This window comes from Leopardus geoffroyi, chromosome C1 (assembly GCF_018350155.1).
Source record: "Leopardus geoffroyi isolate Oge1 chromosome C1, O.geoffroyi_Oge1_pat1.0, whole genome shotgun sequence".
In the NCBI taxonomy this organism is placed as follows: domain Eukaryota; kingdom Metazoa; phylum Chordata; class Mammalia; order Carnivora; family Felidae; genus Leopardus; species Leopardus geoffroyi.
Genome location: NC_059328.1, coordinates 167,462,495 through 167,485,443, shown reverse-complemented (window position 1 = coordinate 167,485,443; position 22,949 = coordinate 167,462,495). Strand labels below are relative to the sequence as shown.

The 22,949-nt window shown below is 38.4% G+C and overlaps 1 protein-coding gene across 6 annotated transcripts in view; it reads left to right on the top strand.

Moving 5' to 3' along the window:
• SESTD1 (SEC14 and spectrin domain containing 1) overlaps positions 1–22,949 on the top strand; it is a 157,604-nt gene that overhangs the window by 28,784 nt on the left and 105,871 nt on the right. For 5 of the 6 annotated variants that reach the window (XR_006713004.1, XR_006713003.1, XM_045480377.1 and 2 more), the window contains exon 2: positions 18,086–18,165. Coding sequence is in view for 4 of the 6 variants with exons in the window: in XM_045480377.1 (XP_045336333.1) it covers positions 18,111–18,165 (55 nt within the window). In the remaining 2 variants the exon portion in view is untranslated. Of the gene's footprint in view, positions 1–3,577; positions 3,646–18,085; positions 18,166–22,949 lie in introns of all 6 variants that reach the window. The other variant, XM_045480378.1, reaches the window with a different exon arrangement.

Genomic DNA, 22,949 nt, shown 5'->3' with positions numbered 1-22,949 from the left:
TAATTCTTACCTGTATTATTCTTTGTCTGACATGTACCCATACATTTTTGAGCACTTTATATTCTGACAATAAGATGTTCCAGAGTCATCTTATATTTTCTTTACCTCGTCTTGGAATCTGCCATTTTTTTCAAGGAGTCCTGATTATTTTTAGTGGGAACAGTATTCAGAAGTCAAGGTTCAGAGGCACCTTGGTGGCTTAGTTGGTTAAGCATCTGACTTGGGCTCAGGTCATGATCTCAGAGTTTGTGAGTTTGAGTCTGCTCTCAGGCTCTGTTCTGATTGTGTGGAGCCTGCTTGGGATTCTCATGCTCTTTTCTGTCTCTGCTCCTGCCAATCTCTCACTTTTTCTCTCTCTCTCTCAAAATAAATAAACTTAAAAAAAAAAAAATCAAGATCTAGGCATCTGTGCTCATTGCTCCTGAGATTTTGTTGATCTTTAGGCCTTTGTATTAGGATTCTCCAGAGAAACAAAACCAATAGGACATATGCATAAGGAGATTTATCATAAGAAATTGGCTCATGTAACTGTGGAGGCTTCAGGTCAGTCTGCATGGTAGGGTGGCAGGCTGCTGAGACAGAGGGAGAACCGATGATCCAGTTCAAAAGCTATCAGGCAGGAAGAACTGATGTTGCAGATTTCGTTTGAAGGCAGTCTGTTAGGGAAATCTCTCCCATTGGGGAAGGGTCAGTCTGTTTGTTTTATTCAGGCCTTTAGGTGATTAGGTGAGGCTCACCCACAAGATGGAGGGCAGTATACTTTACCAATTAAAGTGTTAATTTCATCAAAAACTCTTGTAGGAACATTTAAAATAATATTTAATTAAATATCTGGGCAGTCTGTGGCCTAGTCACATTGACACATAAAATTAATCAGAAAATTCTCAGTGGACAGAGCTATGTAACATATATACACACCTCTATATCTAAATGTTTTAAAGTTTTTTGAGTATATATTAACGTTTCCTATTCCAACTATCATTATGGGGTTCATTTTAGCCTCCTTCCCACCTTCCATATTTGTAACTTCCTTTGACAGTGAGAAGTCTGGCTCTCATTATTCAGTTTACTTACTTATTTGCTCAATCTTAGAATACGCAGAAAGTAATTAAGAATTGCTGATTCTTAACACTGTAAAACCAAACAAACTCATTTATTGGAGTTCAGTATTTATTTACAGTTTTGTTTATAGCCTTAGAGTATATGGTAAAACTATTTTGTTCAAAAGTTATTTGGGTTATTTCTCCCCTCACACTGCCCCATTTAGTGCAGTATGTTTTGTCATTTGAAATGCCATTAAGATATTTCTTTCCATTTGATTTCAATTATGGGATTTATTTTCCTCTCATCCTTTTAATCTTGTTATATTTCTTTGAGTATGTGAAACATTAGCATGGTTCCAAAAGTCAGAACTACACAGAATCGTCTCTTTTCCTTTTCCAGCTTCCTATGCTTTGCACCCATTCTCCCCTACTTTCTGTAGGCAGTTACTCTACTTTATCACCTATTTTGTTTCTCTTTGCACAGAATGAACAGATAAATGTATATATCTTTTCCTTTTTATTACACAAAAAGTAACCCAGTACAGACATTGTTTTGCACTAGTTTTTTCATGTAACAGTGTATACTGGATATCCATGTTATTTTATGGAGGTCCTCTTCATTCTTTTTTAGAAGAATTGTGTGGATATACTCATTCTTTTTTTTAAATTGTTTTTAACGTTTATTTCCGAGAGAGAGACAGAGCGTGAGCAGGATAGGGTCAGAGAGAAGAGGGAGACTCAGAATCTGAAGCAGGCTCCAGGCTCAGAGCTGTCAGCACAGAGCCTGATGTGGGGCTTGAACTCACAAACCAGGAGATCATGACCTGAGCTTAACCGACTGAGCCCCCCAGGTGCCCCACTCATTCTTTATTAAACTTCTCAATTTCTCTGGACATGCAGGTTGTTTGCAGTTGTATTTTCCAATTTGTATGTACTATAATGAATAATCTTGTGTAACGTGTATGGGTGCCTGGGTAGCTCAAACGTTCAAGCATCTCGATTTCAGCTCGGGTCATGATCTTGCAGGTCATGGGTTCCAGTCCTGTGCTGGGATCTGTGCTGAGAGCACAGAGCCTGCTTATAATTCTGTCCCTCTCTCTCCTCCTCTTACCATGCACACTCTCTCTCCCTCTCTCAAAATAAATACATAAACTTAAAAAAATAATAAAGTTTTTTAATAGCCTTGATACTAGAAGGACGGGTTGGTCAGAAATAATATCCTTGGTTCACACATTCCATGTTTCCGGTGTGGTCTTGCAGTATATGTTGTTTTTGAGAAGTCTGTTACCAGCCTTAATTTTCTTTGTCCTAAGTTATGTGATCCTTTTGCTTGGAATCCCTGGTTTTATTTTTCCTTTTATTTTTAAAGTCTAATAGTTTTACTGGGATTTGTCTTAGAGTTTATTATAGTAGGTCAATTTTCCCTGCCATCTAGTGGATCCTTTTCATACGTAAAATTGGGTCTTGTTTCTGAAGTTTTTTTGGATTATAGTTTTAAACATCAATTCTATTCTAACGTTTGGGTTTTTTTTTTTTTTCTTCAGGGGCTTCATGTATGCACAATTATATCTTATTTGTCTTCCATTTCAAAAACTTTCTATTTTTACTTCATTGTCTCATTTTTATTTTGCTTTCAGTCAGTGTATTTCATTAAATTTTTACTTGATTTGGGGGCACCTGTGTGCCTCAGTCAGTCAGGCCCTGCACTGATAGCACAGAGCCTGCTTTGGATTCTCTCCCTCTTCTCAAAATAAATAAATAAACTTAAAAAAGAAATTTTTTATTTGAATTTATTGTTGAGCACCTTGTAATTTCATCTTCAGTTCTGACGTGATCTTTTTCTTCTATTTCTTACCTGGGTTTAGTCACCTCTTTTTTCATTTTATTTTGCTTTTGTCCATTTTTTTTGTTTGTTTGTTTGTTTTTTTTTTGGTTCCAACTGCCTGTTTAAGGAGATAACAATTCAGTTTGGAGTGTTTATTAAAAGTTTTCTGCTTTGTTGTTTTTTTGGGGGGTACTTTCCATAAGCTTAATTGTTCTGATTTTATATTTACAGTAGTTTCACATAGATGAAGATTGCTTATGCCTCTGCATTTCTATGAGCAAGGCTGATGTTTTAGGGGGGTTTTATAGGAATACTAATTCAAGATACCCTCTGTCACTGTAGTAAAATATGGTTTGTTAGATGTCTTTATAAAATTATTCTTGTAGGAGAGAGGGTTATGTGTCTCTCAGTTTGCCTCAGTGGTAGATTTGTGGCGATTGCTGGGAGGTGGGAGAATCAGTCCTAGGAAAGGGTTCTGGATGGGTGATACAGGGGTCCTGTAAGCATTGAAGCTAATGTAATGAGCTTAAGCTAAAGGGGAGATTCTGGCATATCACCCTACACAGAACTGTAGCTAGGTCCTCTTGAGGTAAGAAGTAAAGCAACTTGTTGAAGGTCACAGCTCACAAGGGACATAGTTCGGATATGTCCCTTGTCAGTCTGATTCTAGTCTTAATCATGACACCCTGCTGCCTCTGCTTGTTTTCAGGAGCTCCACAAGCGGTATTGAAGTCATTAAAAACAGGAAGTGCTGCATTGATGCCTCCTATTTTAATGGTATGCTTTGTATTAGAAGCCCTGGTCACTTCAAGAAAGCCCTTTTAAACTTAAATCATTTTTTAACAATTTCTTTCTTTCTTTCTTTCTTTCTTTCTTTCTTTCTTTCTTTCTTTCTTTCTTTCTTTCTTTTTAAAGATATTTTATTTTATTTTAAATGTTTACTTTTGAGAGAGTGAGAGCAGGGGAGGGGCAGAAAGGGGGTGGGCAGAGGATATGAAGCAGGCTGTGTGCTGACAGCAGAGAGCCTGATGTGGAACTGGAACTCATAAACTATGAGATGATGACCTGAGTGAAGTCGATGCTTAACTGATTGAGCCACCCAGGCACCCCACCATCATTTCTCATTTAAAAAATTTCAGTTTTTGCACATTGTGTGTTACTACAAAAAATGTTTGTAATTGCTGTTGCCATAAACCTCAGATCTAGAGCACAGTATTAATTAGTTGATGGCAGAAGTTATATTGCCTCAATTATTAAAAATACTTGCTAGCAAAAACTTTTTTTTTTTTTTTTTTGAATGTGTAGAGGAATCCCTTTATGGTTCTTTTGTGATTTTTCCAGATCAGATAATCAGCCAGTGAGAGATGGGTGCTAGATTCAGGAGCCGTTTAAATAGCACAAGAGGGGTGCCTGGATGGCTCAGTTGGTTAAGCATCTGGCTCTTGATTTTGGCTCAGGTCCTGAACTCACGGTTCGTGGGTTCCAGCCCTATGTTGTGCTCTGGGCCGAGAGGGTGGAACCTTCTTGGGATTCCGCCCCCCCCCCCCCCCCAGCCCTTCCCCTGCTCCCCCCCCCCCATAAATAAATAAGAACTTTTTCTAAAAAATTTTTTTAACGTATATTTATTATTGAGAGACAGAGAGACACAGCATGAGCAGGGGAGGGGCAGAGAGAGGAGGAGACACAGAATCTGAAGCAGGCTCCAGGCTCTGAGCCTCCAGCACAGAGTCCAATGTGGGGCTCGAACTCAAACTGTGAGATCATGACCTGAGCCAAAGTCAGCGCTTAACCATCTGAGCCACCCAGGCGCCCCAATAAATCCAAACTTTTGAAAAAATAAATATTGCAGGAAAGAACTACGAACTGGAAAGTATTGATAGATACTAAAGTGAGAAAGTGAGGTAGAAGAAGGGATGATGGTGAATAGTGTAATAAAAGTGATGATAGAATTTCAGAAAATGGAAAAATGTTCATATTATATACAGTGGCTTTTTCCAAATGTTCATGAAAACTCACTTAGGCTGTAAGGATAGTAAAGTTAAATAAGCCACTTCTAAAAGCCAGAGGTTATACAGTGGGTTGTAGCATAAAGAAGGCTTTATACAGTGCTTCTTTTCATTCGTGATCTTGATGGGCCAGGTCCCAAGATGTTTCAGTAAAGGTTCCTGAACTATGCAATTTAATATTCTGCTCAAAGTAAATGCATGCTCTATTCATAGTGCTTTGTCAAGTTAAAATTATTTAAGCTTGTTTTCTCCTGTTTCCTAATTGTTGTGCCCAATGACTCTGAAATGAGAAAGCTGTGATGGGATCATAAGAAGGGAGTTAATTCAGCAAATAATGTGCATTGGTCATGTGCCAGATATTGTCCTGGACAGACGCACGCATTCATTCAAACACATTCAGTTCTAACACCTACTTTTGATTTCAGACATAACCTTTTTGGTTCTATTGACTATAGCTAAAATAAATTGTTACTAAATTTGGAACTGTGCTCTTAAGTGTTGAAACGTGTGACAGGCAGAACGTTTGGACTTTTCTGGGCTAATCCATACAATATTTAATTGATTCTTCTCCTAGGAGATCTGCCTGGTCTCTGACCAACCACTGCTGTTGACATGTTACAGTGAGTGCCTATTGTGGACGTACGCTTTTGCTTTTCTTAGTAATTTAATTAAAAAAGAATATAATATGGTCATGGTGATAGAGTGAGAGGGAGACTGCTGAGGAAATGACCCCAGTCATAAAGTATGAAAGACCTGAAGAGACAGGGAACAAAAGTTTTGCCTGCCTGCCTGCTTCTTTTTATCTCCTGGTTTCTGCGTTTTGACAGAATTGATCTCCTCCTTCTCAGCAGTTTTACATGAGGACCAAATACTCAGATCTTTCTCCATAAAGGGTTTTAGAATATGATGGTGACTATGTGAATATTTAAAAATTATATGTAGTCTACTTGTGTCTTCTTGATTTTGAAATAAAATATTGCTAAATGCAAAAGAATTTTTTTTTAATTTTTCAATAGATGAAATTTATTGTCAAATTGGTTTCCATACAACACCCAGTGCTCATCCCAAAAGGTGCCCTCCTCAATACCCATCACCCACCCTCCCCCCGCTCCAACCCCCCATCAACCCTCAGTTTGTTCTCGGTTCTTATTTTATTTTATTTTATTTATTTATTTATTTGTTTATTTATTTTTGAGACAGAGAGAGACAGAGCATGAACGGGGAGGGTCAGAGAGAGGGAGACACAGAATCTGAAACAGGCTCCAGGCTCTGAGCTGTCAGCACAGAGCCCGACGCGGGGCTCGAACTCACGGACCGCGAGATCATGACCTGAGCCGAAGTCGGCCGCTTAACTGACTGAGCCACCCAGGCGCCCCTGTTCTCGGTTTTTAAGAGTCTCTTATGCCTTGGCTCTCTCCCACTCTAACCTCTTTTTTTTTTTTTTTTTCCTTCCCCTCCTCCATGGTTTCTGTTAAGTTTCTCAGGATCCACATAAGAGTGAAAACATATGGTATCTGTCTTTCTCTGTATGGCTTATTTCACTTAGCATCACACTCTCCATTTCCATCCACGTTGCTACAAAGGGCCATATTTCGTTCTTTCTCATTGCCATGTAGTACTCCATTGTGTATATAAACCACAATTTCTTATCCATTCATCAGTTGATGGACATTTAGGCTCTTTCCATAATTTGGCTATTGTTGAGAGTGCTGCTATAAACATTGGGGTACAAGTGCCCCTATGCATCAGTACTCCTGTATCCCTTGGGTAAATTCCTAGCAGTGCTATTGCTGGGTCATAGGGTAGGTCTTTTTTTAATTTTCTGAGGAAGCTCCACACTGCTTTCCAGAGTTGCTGCACCAATTTTAAATGCAAAAGAATTTTAAAGGATTGTGGCTTCCTCTTTTTCGGGATTGGCATGTTTTTTTTTTTTTAAAAATTTTTTTTTCAACGTTTATTTATTTTTGGGACAGAGAGAGACAGAGCATGAACGGGGGAGGGGCAGAGAGAGAGGGAGACACAGAATCGGAAACAGGCTCCAGGCTCTGAGCCATCAGCCCAGAGCCCGACGCGGGGCTCGAACTCACAGACCGCGAGATCGTGACCTGGCTGAAGTCGGACGCTTAACCGACTGCGCCACCCAGGCGCCCCGGGATTGGCATGTTTAAGATTGAGTGTTCTTAATCTTATCAGAAATTTTTGATCATACAAAAACAGAATAGTAAAATGAGCCACTATTTACATATTGTCTGCTTTCAACAATTAACACTTTGCCAATTCTGTTCCATGTATATCCCTCCCCTGCCCCATTATTGACTCAAATTCCAGACAAATTCTATTTGCAAATATTAAAAGTCAGTGTTACTAGACAACAGGAGACTCCCCTAACAAACATAACGTTCATGTCATTAAATTTTAAAAATGAACAATCTGTTAAAGAACTGTTAAAGATTTTATTCATTTTATAATAAAAGTTACTACATTAAACAAGAGCATGGGAACTAAGGTATTTAGGCCTTGGGCCCAGCCTTGGGTTTAAATTCTAATTTTGCTGTTTATGAACTACATGACTTTGGGCAGGGTGACCTCTCTTCATTTCACTAAGTCTCAGTTTATTCAGCTGTTAAGTGGTGACAACACTAATTCTTTTTTTTTTTTTTTTTCAGTTTCAGGTGTACAACATATTTATTTGACAGTTCTATAAGTTACTCAACGTTCCTAAGGACAACACTAATTCTAATAGTATTGTTGTGAGTTCTAAATGAAGCAGCAAACACAAAGTGATTATATATTGCCTTATAGAACATTTTCAGCACTGTTTTTTTTTTTTTTTTTTAAGTTTATTTATTTAGAGAGAGAGCGTGCACACATGTGAGCAGGGGATGGGGAGAGAGAGAATCCCAAGCAGGCTCTGTGCTGTCAGTGTCAAACCCAGGACCGTGAGATCTTGACCTGAGCTGAAATCAACAATTGGACGCATACAAGACTGAGCCACCCAGGTGCTCCAGAATTGTACATCATTTTTATCCAGATTTCCCTAATCTACAAAATAGACAATTCTATTTACTTTTTTAAATTATTTTTTGGCAGTTTTATTGAGATAAAATTTACATGCCATAGAATTCACCCATTTTAAGTGTGTAATTCAGTGATTTTTAGTAGATTTGCAGGGACTATCACCATAATTTGATTTTATAACATTTTCATCACCTCAGAAAAGAATCCTTACACCCATTACCAGTCATTTCCCACACCTACTCCAGCCCTGGGCAACCATTAACTTACTTTCTGTCTCTATGAATTTGCCAATTTTGGATATTTAATATAAGTGGAATCCTGTAATATGTGACCTTTTGTGTCTGGCTTCTGTCACTTAGTATGTTTTAAGGTTCACTCATGTTATAGCATGTATCAATACTTCACTCCTTTTTCTTGCCAGGTAGTATTCTATTACATGGATAATACCACATTTTGTTTATCCATTCAGAATCGATGGACATTGAGAGTGTGTGAGAGTGAGTGGTGAGGGGGGGAGGACAGTGAGAGAGAGAATATCTTAAGCAGGCTCCATGCTCAGTGCATGGGGCTTTATCCCACGACCCTGGGATCATCACTTGAGTCAAAATCTAGAGTCAGACATTCAACCAACTGAGCCACCCAGGCACCCGATTTGTGTGTTTTTAATTTATATTTTATTATATGATAAAATAATACAGTGGAGAGAAGCACTGTGCAAGGTTTTAGGGTTTCCTGAAGCTGGATTTAATGTTATTTGCCATGTAGCCTTAGGAGGGTAAATATATGTCCTCTAGATCTCAGTTTCTGTTTTAGGTTTGATGTTTGTGTCCCCCCCCACCGCCTCCAAAATTCGTATGTTGAAAACAATTCCCCATTGTGAAGGTATTTGGAGGTGGGCCTTGGGAAGTGATTAGTGTGCTCTTATAAAAGAGACCCCATTAGAACTCCCTTGCCCTTTCCACCATGCGAGGACACATGTAGAAGACGGTCCTTTTGTAGAACAGGGAGTGGGCCTTCATCAGGCACTGAATCCACCTGCATATTAATCTTAGATTTCTCAGCCTCCAGAAATATGAGAAATAAATTTCTGTTATTTATAAGGCACCCACGCTATGGTATTTTGTTAAATAGCAGCCTGAGCAGAACCATGAGAAATAAAGTTATTGTTTATAAGTCACTCAGTCTATGGTATTTTTGTTATAGCAGCCAAACAGACTAAGTTTCCTTATCAACAAAATGAAAAAGTTGGAGTAGATGCTCTCTATGGTTCTAAGTCTGTGATTTATAAATCTGTTAATTTCTGTATGATCTTGGGAAATCTCTGTGCCTCACTTCTCTTACCAGAAAAAAATGGGGATACTAACAAAATAGTATGTTGTTGTGAGGATGAAATAAAATTCTTGAACATAAAAAAATGCCAGGGTGTATTAAGTTATTTGGTTGTAATGGGGTTGTGGCCATTTTAGTGTGTTGGACCAAGAAAGCCTTAGGAGCGGATGATTTGACTATGGCCTTTGGAAAATCATTGATAGTAAATCAGTAATTAGTGGAGGAGGGAAGTTTTACCTGCTAATAATAGGTGCTATTTATTGAATGCCTACCATCCTGGAGTATATTAAACACTAACAGTAATGTTAGTTCATCTAATCCTCAGTCCTGTGAGCTCAGTGATTATGCCCCTGAAGAGAAATTAAAGGAATTGCCTAAGCCACCTAGTTAGTAAGTGGCTGCCTTGGAGTCCCACCTGGTCTCCAAGGCCATGGTTTTTATTTACTGCTGCACTAAACTGCTTTTCAGAGGGAACAGCTCTTTGGAACAGAATCCTATGGCAGGGAAATTCTTCAGTGGGGGAGGTCTTTGCTTGGGAGAGGTATTTGGTATTACTAATAGTCCTTATGAGGTATAAAAGAGGTGATTATTCTATAAATAGTTTTTATGTGCCTTAGATTACTTTGTTCCATTGATAGTGAAGTGACATTTCAGTTACTGAACAAGTTAAAGGATTTGTAGTATGTTCAGTATTGTATTTGTAGTTTCACCTCAGAAACGTTAAAAGTATCACTTTTTTTTTATATACATTGTTTTTTAAATGAGACTTTTAGCATGATGGAAAATAACTCTTCACATGTTCCACTGGCTTCTTTCTGCCTGGTAATATTATAATTCCATTTTTGAGTAGTTTTCCATTTTACAATTTTTTACCTTTTTTCCAGTGTGGTGTTTGGTATGTGCCTTCTGACATTATATAAACAAAAAAATGTGATAGTGCCAAAATCTCAATTTGTGTTAGATTTCCCTTGTACGGAAGTTGGTATCCAGCATATAAATAATTGGTTACTAAAAATTAATTTGTATGCCAATTCTTTGGAATTAGGAATCTGATGATACATAATGAACCTCTGTTCAAATCTGTTAAACTCTTTATATCTGGGATATTGGATTTTGTCTGAGATCAGCTCAATGAAAGGCATGTATGTCTTTGCCAAAGATAGAGTAAGAACACTTCTGTCTATGATAAAGGCTGGGAGAGAGGAGTTTGGTGAGTACTCAGAGAAATTCTGAGGTGAAGAGGAGGGCAGGAGACGCCATTGGCAGGTGAAGAGGGGTTGGGATCTAGAAATGAGACCATGAGTTTGTGAAGTTATTAGGGTTGCGCATGCATCTTCCTCTGATGATGGAGGGAGACCTACCCAGCCAGGTGACCTCGGTAGACTTATTTATTGCCTTGGAGATGGAAGTGGCCCAGGCTTCTTGGAGCTAGTGTAAGACTGAGCCATGCAGGTAGAGAGCTCATCTGAGAGCTTTGGAAGCCTATGAAGAGGCTCTAGCCAGGAGGTACTCTATAGCTGGGGATGCCAGAAATTACTTTCCTGGAATTCTATTCTTCTGTAATTCTCTAAAGCAATATTCCTTTTTCCTTTGCCTCCCCAGTTTTGGTGAAGCAGTCAAACTCCTGAGAATTAATATAAGGAGAAGAAGAGCCAGAGATTTGAAAAATTAATAGTGTTAAAGAATTTTTAAAGCTGGACCTTCAAAATGGAAGTTTGGAGCTGCTAAAGGTTTGGTAGAATAGCTAGAATTGTAGAGAAATATTTAAGGAGCTAATAAGTTCCTTACGTTTCTGACCTTGTAGACATCAGTGTCTGTGGCTCCTTCAAAAAATAGGCAGGGCTAGAACGGTGATGTAGGAATAGCTATTTTTATTATTTTTGAAAAGAGTTTTTAAGTGGTGGGCTATCATTACCATTAGCAGTAGGTTTTTGAAATTTTGAAGTTAAGTTACAGTATAGGACTTTTAATGTTCAAGCTGAACTTAATATAGAATTTTTTTCAGGGCGCCTGGGTGGCTCAGTCGGTTGAGCAGCCGGCTTCGGCTCAGGTCATGATCTCACGGTTCCTGAGTTTGAGCCCCGCGTTGGGTTCTGTGCTGATAGCTCAGAGCCTGGAGCCTGTTTCAGACTCTGTGTCTCCCTCTCTCTGACCCTCCCCCGTTCATGCTCGCTCTCTCTGTCTCAAAAATAAATAAACGTTAAAAAAAAAATTAAAAAAAAGAATTTTTTTCTTTCAGATTATTGATATTTTCATAGCAAACTTCAAATATTTCTCTTTCTAACCTTTCTTCCTTTCTCCCTCCCTTATTCCTTGAATAAACTAGGTCCTGATGCATCTGTAAAAGTGGTGTTATATGGCCATACTTTAGCTTTCAATTTTATTTAGAGGAATTGCAGTTTTGTCTAAATGTGTATTTTGGTCAAAACTAACCATTATTTTATCATTTTTATTTAAACTCTATCCAAAAAGATTGTTGTTCTTCCATTTAGAACTGTCAATATTGTTGTAAAACCAGTTAATAATCATACACTGGCATCTGCCATAATGAAAAATTACATACATTTTCAGCTTGTGATCTGCTTTTGATGTATCATTGTAAAGTTGTAATGTTTATTTCTGCATTATATATATACATACATATATGTATATATATACACACACACACATATATATATATATACACACACGCGCACACACACACACACACACACACACATATGGTGAACCCAGTTAGATAGTGAGGATCTATATGTGTGCTTGCTTGTTTCCATTTCCACAATTGCTTTTATTTCGTAACAACAGAGGTATTCTGATCTGAGTTTAAGGACAGCTGTAGTACTTCTTCTGGAACTGCAGGCTGAGGAGCTTGCATTCTGATTTTGTTCATTGCCATTATGTGTCTACATGATGTAGACTTATTAGAGATGATTTAGTTAGCCTTAGGCTATCCTAATGGGTTTTCACTGGTTGTTAAAGCTCCTCGAAGAATCTAACTAAATTTTCCAAATAAACTGGTTGATTTATACTTCTTGAGAGAGGAGTTCCAGTGCACCCACTCATGTCATCAATTACAATCTCTTATGAAGTGTAATTTGCCCAGTCTTGATTAAAAGGCTTGCAATTCTCTTTTCCTGATACTCAGCACATCCTCTGCTGCCCTCTACTGGCTGCCCTTTGGTAGCACCATTGATGTGCATCTAACCACCATCACAGACCTGCCTTTCTCCAGCATCCCAATAATTTATATACCTGCTGGGTCTGTGTGAGACTGTCCCAGTAGAAAGAAATTGGGAGAAGCTGCTTTGAAGGAAGAGCATGTACATGTGATCCTATGTTTGCAACACCACAAGGTGTTGACATCCAGGTACTTGTGATAATGATAGGATTCCTAGGGTGCTTTACTTTAGTGTTTGTTTCATTATTTATACATTCATTTATTAGATACTTGTTGGATGCCAGGTCTGTTTAGCATCTGGCATTGTCTTGATCTGTTAGGTGCTTACTACCGTTTTGTTAAATGAGGAATGAATGAATGAATGAATGAATACAAAGATAAATCTCAGACTTGGTCTCTGCTCTGTGGGGGGCAAGATGGCAATTTATTTGGCTGCCCCAATTTTCCTCTTTTAATGCTCCAAGATTTTGAGAGAGATACTCAAAGTAGAAGATGTTTACAGATATCAGTTGAAACTTCATTTCCTTTACATATCTAGTTCTCAGAATTCATAGTCTCTAACCATAAAGGGCTCTCTCTGTTTTAGATAGAATTTATTTTGCATCTAGGAATGATGATAATTTACTTCCTTGTTTTTTACTTTTGATTAAAGGTAACTTGCCGTCATGGTTGAATATTTTCTTCATATTCACTTGTCTCTAAGGCACCTTATTTGCTATAAACTCTGACTTTCTGCTTTCATATTTAATAAATTGTAACAAAATAGGTCATTTTAATGTTTATTTATTTTTTTTTTAATTTTTTTTTTCAATGTTTATTCATTTTTGGGACAGAGAGAGACAGAGCATGAACGGGGGAGGGGCAGAGAGAGAGGGAGACACAGAATCGGAAACAGGCTCCAGGCTCTGAGCCATCAGCCCAGAGCCTGATGCGGGGCTGGAACCCACAGACCGCGAGATCGTGACCTGGCTGAAGTCGGACGCCTAACCGACTGCGCCACCCAGGCGCCCCAATGTTTATTTATTTTTGAGAGAGAGCGTGTGAGGGGCAGAGAGGGAGATAGAGGATCCGAAGCAGGCTCTGTGCTCAGAGCACAGAGCCCAACATGGGCTCGAACCCACGAACTGCTAGATCACAACCTGAGCTGAAGTCGACGCTTAACTGAGCCACCCAGGCGCCCCCAAAATAGGTCATTTTAAATGACCGTATGCGATATATGACATTTTCATTAAGCATGTTTTGAATTGTTTAATTCTTCCATTTCTTAACTTCATTTAGCAAGTTTTTAAGAACGTTTTTTTCCCTTTATTAATTAATTAAGGTCAGGTAAATATTCATCATTGGTTTCATTCCTTGTTTGAGAATATAATCCACTCAGATATATTTTGGTTGAATGAGCATCTTATGAAAAATACTGATCTATAACTATACCATTAGAGAACAGCCATGACTTTGTGTCATTTTACATTTTATTGCGGTGATGGTAGTGGATGGTTGTATTTTGAAGATTTTCCTTTATTTTTTTGTGTTTTGTTCATTGTTTTAACTATCTGTGAGATATATAAGATAACCAGAGATAGGCAAATTTGTTATTGTTATTTATGTCTGTGCTAATGACTAGCAAAATCTAAAATAACTTTTGAGGGGCTTCTGGGTGGCTCAGTTAGTTAAGCGTCCAATTTTAGCTCAGGACATGATCTCATGGTTCATGGGTTCAAACCTGACAGCTCAGAGCATGGAGCCTGTTTCAGAATCTGTATCCCTCTCTGCCCCTCCCCAGCTCTCTCTCCCTCTCTCTCAAAAATAAACATTAAGAACATTTTTAAAATAACTTTTGAAAAACTATTTTTAATTGGAGCTAGTAGTACAGTAATCATTTTTCATTACTCTTCTCTTGTGACAGCAGTGAAAGATTGATGGAAACGAGACTCTAGAAAGGTAAACATCACAGCTTTCATTTCTTGACTGCTTCACATTTTATCCACCAGGTCATTTGAATTGACCTACATACCCCAAAACTGTATTTCTCATTACTTTAAGCTACTTCATCAGTTTCAACATGTTCTTAAAAAAACAAACAAACAATTTAGTGTTTCGTCATGCTGGGGTGGTTCAGTAAAGTAATGGAAAGTTTGAATAAAGCATTCATCTCAGGAGACAGTGACAAAAAATAAGATTGCTTCTGGATATCATAGTGTGTGAAGGTACATCTAGACTGGGAACTGAGACCATCTTCCTTTTTCACTTTATATGGAGAATACAATGGTGAAAAATTTGGTACTTCTCAGTGTAAAAATCAATAACTTGGCTTGTAAACCTTGGATAACACAGATGCTACTTTAAGGGTTAGTGGCAGCTGTCATTTCTTAGGCCTTGTGGGATCCTAGGAATTCCAGATGTTTTCTCATGGGTACTGGTTAATTGGGTTTTATTGTAGCAAGGCTGAAAACCTTAGTATTGATGGACATTTTCATTCAGAATAAATGGTAACAGATTTAAAAAAGCAGACACCATCTACAACTCTAAATTGGAGTTTTGCTTCCTGTATCAATCGAGTTTCTCCATTGACTAGATGAGAAGGCTACTCTAGCTAACTTAAGTAGAAAGGGGATTTATTGGAAGGATATTATACAGCTCGCAGAATTGATAAGGATGGTAATGTAGGCTCAAAATAGTAAGGAATCAAAGGCAGGTGGTTGTGCATCCATGCCAAAAGAAAAGTCTGATTAGGAAGCCAGTTCTGTTTCTATGACTGAGTTGTACTTGTATCGGTATTACCCCTTCAGGGCTGAAATTCCTTTGTGGGAGCATCCCATTGACGTCCTAGAGCAGCAGGTCTCTTATTTCCAGCTTGCACAAGTCTCTGAGATCAAAACTGTTTTTATAACAGTTCTTACATCACTTGCCATTTGCACTGATGATTGCAGAAGCAATGGTGGGCAAAAGTTGCCTTAGCATGAATCAAGATAGTAGCACGTATGTATATATGATATATACATATATATCATATGTACATACACATGTATACGTTATACATATAAACTATAAATGTATATTGTATATATATACATGTATATTATACACATATATGTCAAAAAATTTTTAATTTGCTTTTGAGAAAGAGTGTGAGCGGGGGAGGCACAGAGAGAGAGGGAGACACAGAATCCAAAGCAGGCTCCAGGCCCTGAGCTGTTAGCACAGAGCCCAATGCAGGCCTCGAACTCACAGACCGCGAGATCGTGACCTGAGCCGAAGTTGGATGCTTAATTGACTGAGTCTCCCAGGCATCCCTATATATGAAAATTTGATCAAAGATTAAACTTCAGGTACCTGGCTGGCTCACTTGATGGAGCATGCAACTCTTGATTTCGGGGTTGTGAGTTTAAGCCCCATGTTAGGTGTAGAGATTACTTAAAAATAAAATCTTAAAAAATAAAGTTTAAGTTCCTCCCTGTCTATTGCCTTGACTTAATATTATAATGTGGTTATCTATAGTGATAGCTCTCTTCCTGGAGCAGGCCCTTTATCGAAGTTATTTTAGGCAGCTGGGGGAAGGTCAGAGTTTTTTCCTGTGTCTTCTATTTTAGTTCAACATAATTGTGCAAGGGGCATATCTTGGGGCAACTCATTCTGAACCCCGACATCATTGAGCTTTCAAATCTGGTCTCTGAAACAATGGTCACAAGAGAAGGGACCATAGATGTGAATCTGAGCTGTCTGGTTTTTGTAGGGCTGGGGAACTGATTGATCAGGTCAAGATACTGATCTGGAAACGTAAAGTACTACCGGTTTCAGATTTGAAATGTATAGTGTGAGTTTTTCCATCATTTTTCCTACCAATTGTATTCAGCCGGGGCTGATGCTGAACAAAAATGAACGGGTTATAAACAAATATTCAGTAATATAACTTGTAAAGAATATATATAGTTTGACAGCATTTTTTCCTTGAAGAGAGGTACAAATAATGGTGATATTGTTTTAGTTGTACGCACAAAAGCTGTAAAATAATACACTTCTTTAATCTTGCTTAGTCATTATTTGACAAATTTTAAGGCTACATTTTTTCTTTTTTGTTAATATCTGAGGGGCTTTTTCTTAAAGACTACATTTTTTCCCCCACGGCAGGGCTGTGACTTGAGTTTTTAGCTCTAGCTGATAACACAGTACCTGAAATGGGATAAGTTTATTGCAATTATTTGCCAAATAAGTAATACACTTTCATGTGGAGTCACAAAGTATGCTTTGTGGTGACTATAGTTTATAATACTGTATTGCATATTTGAAAATTGCCAGGAGAGTAGGCCTTAAAAAGATTCTCCTCACAAGAAAAAAAAAATTTTTGCAACTGTATGGTGACAGATGTTAACTAGACTGTGTTGATCACTTTGCAATAAATATGAATACTGAATCATGTTGTACACCTAAACTACTACAATGCTATATGTCAGTTATCTCAATTTAAAAAGAAAGAGGAGGCTATTACAAACAAGAGTATGGCTTAACTAAATAAAATGCAAATTCATGGGGTATTGTAAGTAACTGCCACAATATTGTGATGGTGGGTGTGAGGAGGGGTGGGGCAGGAAGGATAAAATGTGATGGAGAATACTCTCTTAGATATGTAATTAAGTATAGGTGGATAATATAATTGAACCTTTAATCTTCTTGTTTTGTTTTAAAGGTCCTCACCTCAGAATCCTGTTTTAACAATATACTGGGTTGGCTAAGCCTCCAGGTGTCTGCCATGTTGAAGCTCCCTTTTAAGGGAAGCTGTCTTGTCCTTAGGCCTTGCTGTATGGATAGTCCCATTTTGTGTTTAGCTATAACCCCTGACTGTGACCAAGTGGACACTAGAAAATTAAACCAAGAACAGTAAATGTGGTAGGAACCAAACCAATTCCTCGGTAGGAAAAATCAACTGGGTTAAGCAGATTTTTTCCTGGAGAATTAAAAAAATTCAGAATGTGGAGAGATGGAGATAGTTAACAGTGGGGGCAAAAATTGAAACAGTGTATTAGGAAGTGTCTTGAGGTAAACATGACCATAAGGTGTGTTACAGTGTGATATGAAGAAGCAAAAATGTGAGAAATCAGACACAGACATTTAGTAGTGGAACTGAAGTCAGATATTTGGAAGTTGTATAATAAGAGCAATAGAGAAAAGATTGAGTAGTTCATTCCTCTATTCGACAGTAATTTATACAGTTACTGCTATGTGTTAGACACTGTTCTAGCCCAAGAATACTGCTCTGAAAAACAGTTAAGATAGTGGGGTGCCTGGCTGGCTCAGTTGGTAGAGCATGTGCCTCTTGATCTGAGGGTCCTGAGTTCTAGCCTCACGTTGGGTGTGGAACCTACTTAAAAAAAACAAAAAAGAAAAAAACAGTTAAGCCAGTGATTCTCAAATGGCTGTGATTTTACCTACCAGAGTATATTTGGCAATGTCTGGAGACATTTTGGTTGTTCGAGCTTAGAAGGGAGGATGCTATTGGTATTCTAATGGGAAGAGGCCAGGGATGCTGCCAAATACAATGTACAGGACATTTCTTACAAAAAAGAAGGAATAATCTGACTCAAGATATCAGTAATGCTGAAATTGAGACACCCTGGGATAAGCCATCATAAGTATGTATTTCATAGAATAGTTAATGATCTTGCAGTTGACCTTTAACTTCCTTTGTTTTCAGAAGTGAGGAAGTTTACTGGAGTAAAATGGAGGCCTCAGTAATATTACCTATTCTGAAGAAAAAGCTTGCCTTCCTTTCAGGTATGTTTTCTTCTTAAAATTGGAAGTGTTTGATGTATAAATTTGTTTAAACTTTTTTTCTTTGACAAGTTTGACAAAATTGCATTTTTCTGGGAAGGTTTTGTTTCAGAGATATTTTGAGACCTCTTTTAATCAGAATGGGTAACTGTGCGAGCCACCTCTGTCACTGTTGGTACTTGGCAGGCCAGTATTTATTCTGTAATTGATTAAAATGACCTCTACAAGGTAGATGTCATGATATCTCACTTTTTATATAAAAATAAAATAATACTGGCCAAGAATAATTGACTAGCCAGCACTGAAGTAATTGTTTTTGAAATATAGAATTAGTTTGTATGATATCCTGTATCCTAGCTTTTGTCTTCCATCTTCCATGAGATAGTTTCAGTGCACTTGGAGGAGCTAGGAAATATCAGCTGCATCGCTTTCACTTTGCACTGTTTGAACTTGGTTGTACAGGCTTGCATTTATCTCTAGTTATTAACCCAGAAGCGTGTATCAGCTAAGAATCAAAGAGAAACTGCAAGGTACCTTGTTAGTATGAGAGCAGTAGCATGGTACACTGAGTATAGTGATTTTCTGGAATTACGGATCATTGAGTAAATTTGCATGCGGTTGGGAATAGGCGCTGTGGCCTGCCTGTTAAGGGTTACTTGAGTTGTTTGTTTGTTTGTTTGTTTGTTTTTTAAATTTTTTTATCATCTTTTTCTTTTTCACTTTAGATCCTATCAGAATTGTCTTGATCTTTAGGCTATAAATGTCCTAATGTCCTTTTTAAAAAGTGTATTGTATCCCTCTGTAAATTGGCATGTTTTTCTAGTGTATATTATAAAGGGTAAAATAAGTTCTTGAATTTCACTAGTATTGTTGTATTTCCTTTTTTTAAAAAACTTACCAGTTGACACTTATATTTTCACCATTCTTGTCTGATATTAATGGTATTACAGGAAACATTCTTATTCATTGTTTGTGTACTTTGTACAAGTTCAGCAGTATCAATTCCCGTAAGTGGAAGTATTAAGGAGAATTGGTATTTAAATTTGTGTTAAGTTGTGTCAGATTACACTCTAAGAATATTGTTTGAATTTCTGTTTCTTGTAAGTGTATGAAAATGCCTATTTGCCTACACTGTTGCCAAAAATGGATATTATTATTCTTTCATAATTTTTATTAGTGGCATTTTTGCATTTTTATGACACTCGACTCTATGCAGCATTTGACTTAGTTGGCCATATCTGCCTTGAAAGTCTTTTTCATCTTTGCTTCTCTCTTTTTGTTTACTCTAGTGATTATTTTATTGTCCCTTAGCGAAAACTTGAGGGTGTGAGGTTAAGTGTGGTCCTGAGTGTAAGACCTGTCCTCTGAAGACATTTCCATAGTGGGTCAGAATGCTGTGGTTCAGATATGAACCTTTTTGCACATTTGGCTTAATGCAGTGATAAAGCTTAGCGATTTTTGAGGAGCAAATGAAAATTTCCCTTAGGCCATCCCTCTAGACTTCCTCTATTGATCATTAATTATTTCAACCAATAATTTTTTTTTCAATATATGAAATTTATTGTCAAATTGGTTTCCATACAACACCCAGTGCTCATCCCAAAAGGTGCCCTCCTCAATACCCATCACCCACCCTCCCCTCCCTCCCACCCCCCGTCAACCCTCAGTTCTCAGTTTTTTTTTTTTAATTTTTTTTTTTAACGTTTATTTATTTTTGAGACAGAGAGAGACAGAGCATGAACAGGGGAGGGGCAGAGAAAGAGGGAGACACAGAATCTGAAACAGGCTCCAGGCTCTGAGCTGTCAGCACAGAGCCCGACGTGGGGCTCGAACTCACGGACCGTGAGATCATGACCTGAGCTGAAGTCAGACGCTTAACTGACCGAGCCACCCAGGTGCCCCTGTTCTCAGTTTTTAACAGTCTCTTATGCTTTGGCTCTCTCCCACTCTAACCTCTTTTTTTTTTTTTTTTTCCTTCCCCTCCCCCATGGGTTTCTGTTAAGTTTCTCAAGATCCACATAAGAGTGAACACATATGGTATCTGTCTTTCTCTGTATGGCTTATTTCACTTAGCATCACACTCTCCAGTTCCATCCACGTTGCTACAAAAGGCCATATTTCATTCTTTCTCATTGCCACGTAGTATTCCATTGTGTATATAAACCACAATTTCTTTATCCATTCATCAGTTGATGGACATTTAGGCTCTTTTCCATAATTTGGCTATTGTTGAGAGTGCTGCTATAAACATTGGGGTACAAGTGCCCCTATGCATCAGTACCCCTCTATCCCTTGGGTAAATTCCTAGCAGTGCTATTGCTGGGTCATAGGGTAGGTCTATTTTTAATTTTCTGAGGAACCTCCACACTGTTTTCCAGAGTGGCTGCACCAATTTGCATTCCCACCAACAGTGCAAGAGGGTTCCCGTTTCTCCACATCCTCGCCAGCATCTATAGTCTCCTGATTTGTTCATTTTGGCCACTCTGACTGGCGTGAGGTAATACCTGAGTGTGGTTTTGATTTGTATTTCCCTGATAAGGAGCGACGCTGAACATCTTTTCATGTGCCTGTTGGCCATCCGGATGTCTTCTTTAGAGAAGTGTCTATTCATGTTTTCTGCCCATTTCTTCACTGGGTTATTTGTTTTTTGGGTGTGGAGTTTGGTGAGCTCTTTATAGATTTTGGATACTAGCCCTTTGTCCGATATGTCATTTGCAAATATCTTTTCCCATTCCGTTGGTTGCCTTTTAGTTTTGTTGGTTGTTTCCTTTGCTGTGCAGAAGCTTTTTATCTTCATAAGGTCCCAGTAATTCACTTGTGCTTTTAATTCCCTTGCCTTTGGGGATGTGTCGAGTAAGAGACTGCTACGGCTGAGGTCAGAGAGGTCTTTTCCTGCTTTCTCCTCTAGGGTTTTGATGGTTTCCTGTCTCACATTCAGGTCCTTTATCCATTTTGAATTTATTTTTGTGAATGGTGTGAGAAAGTGGTCTAGTTTCAACCTTCTGCATGTTGCTATCCAGTTCTCCCAGCACCATTTGTTAAAGAGACTGTTTTTTTACCGTTGGATGTTCTTTCCTGCTTTGTCAAAGATGAGTTGGCCATACGTTTGTGGGTCTAGTTCTGGGGTTTCTATTCTATTCCATTGGTCTATGTGTCTGTTTTTGTGCCAATACCATGCTGTCTTGATGATTACAGCTTTGTAGTAGAGGCTAAAGTCTGGGATTGTGATGCCTCCTGCTTTGGTCTTCTTCTTCAAAATTCCTTTGGCTATTCGGGGCCTTTTGTGGTTCCATATGAATTTTAGGATTGCTTGTTCTAGTTTCGAAAAGAATGCTGGTGCAATTTTGATTGGGATTGCATTGAATGTGTAGATAGCTTTGGGTAGTATTGACATTTTGACAATATTTATTCTTCCAATCCATGAGCAGGGAATGTCTTTTCATTTCTTTATATCTTCTTCAACTACCTTCATAAGCTTTCTATAGTTTTCAGCATACAGATCTTTTACATCTTTGGTTAGATTTATTCCCAGGTATTTTATGCTTCTGGGTGCAATTGTGAATGGGATCAGTTTCTTTATTTGTCTTTCTGTTGCTTCATTGTTAGTGTATAAGAATGCAACTGATTTCTGTACATTGATTTTGTATCCTGCAACTTTGCTGAATTCATGGATCAGTTCTAGCAGACTTTTGGTGGAGTCTATCGGGTTTTCCATGTATAGTATCATGTCATCTGCAAAAAGCGAAAGCTTGACTTCATCTTTGCCAATTTTGATGCCTTTGATTTCCTTTTGTTGTCTGATTGCTGATGCTAGAACTTCCAACACTATGTTAAACAACAGCGGTGAGAGTGGGCATCCCTGTCGTGTTCCTCATCTCAGGGAAAAAGCTCTCAGTTTTTCCCCATTGAGGATGATGTTAGCTGTGGGCTTTTCATAAATGGCTTTTATGATGTGTAAGTATGTTCCTTCTATCCCGACTTTCTCAAGGGTTTTTATTAAGAAAGGGTGCTCGGGGCGCCTGGGTGGCGCAGTCGGTTAAGCTTCCGACTTCAGCCAGGTCACGATCTTGCGGTCCGTGAGTTCGAGCCCCGCGTCGGGCTCTGGGCTGATGGCTCAGAGCCTGGAGCCTGTTTCTGATTCTGTGTCTCCCTCTCTCTCTGCCCCTCCCCCATTCATGCTCTGTCTCTCTCTGTTCCAAAAATAAATAAACGTTAAGAAAGGGTGCTGGATTTTGTCAAAGGCCTTTTCTGCATCGATTGACAGGATCATATGGTTCTTCTCTTTTTTTTTTATTAATGTGATGTATCACGTTGATTGATTTGTGAATGTTGAACCAGCCCTGCATCCCAGGAATGAATCCTACTTGATCATGAATAATTCTTTCTATATGCTGTTGAATTCTATTTGCTAGTATCTTATTGAGAATTTTTGCATCCATATTCATCAGGGATATTGGCCTGTAGTTCTCTTTTTTTACTGGGTCTCTGTCTGGTTTAGGAATCAAAGTAATACTGGCTTCATAGAATGAGTCTGGAAGTTTTCCTTCCCTTTCTATTTCTTGGAATAGCTTGAGAAGGATAGGTATTATCGCTGCTTTAAACGTCTGGTAGAACTCCCCTGGGAAGCCATCTGGTCCTGGACTCTTATTTGTTGGGAGATTTTTGATAACCGATTCAATTTCTTCGCTGGTTATGGGTCTGTTCAAGCTTTCTATTTCCTCCTGATTGAGTTTTGGAAGAGTGTGGGTGTTTAGGAATTTGTCCATTTCTTCCAGGTTGTCCAATTT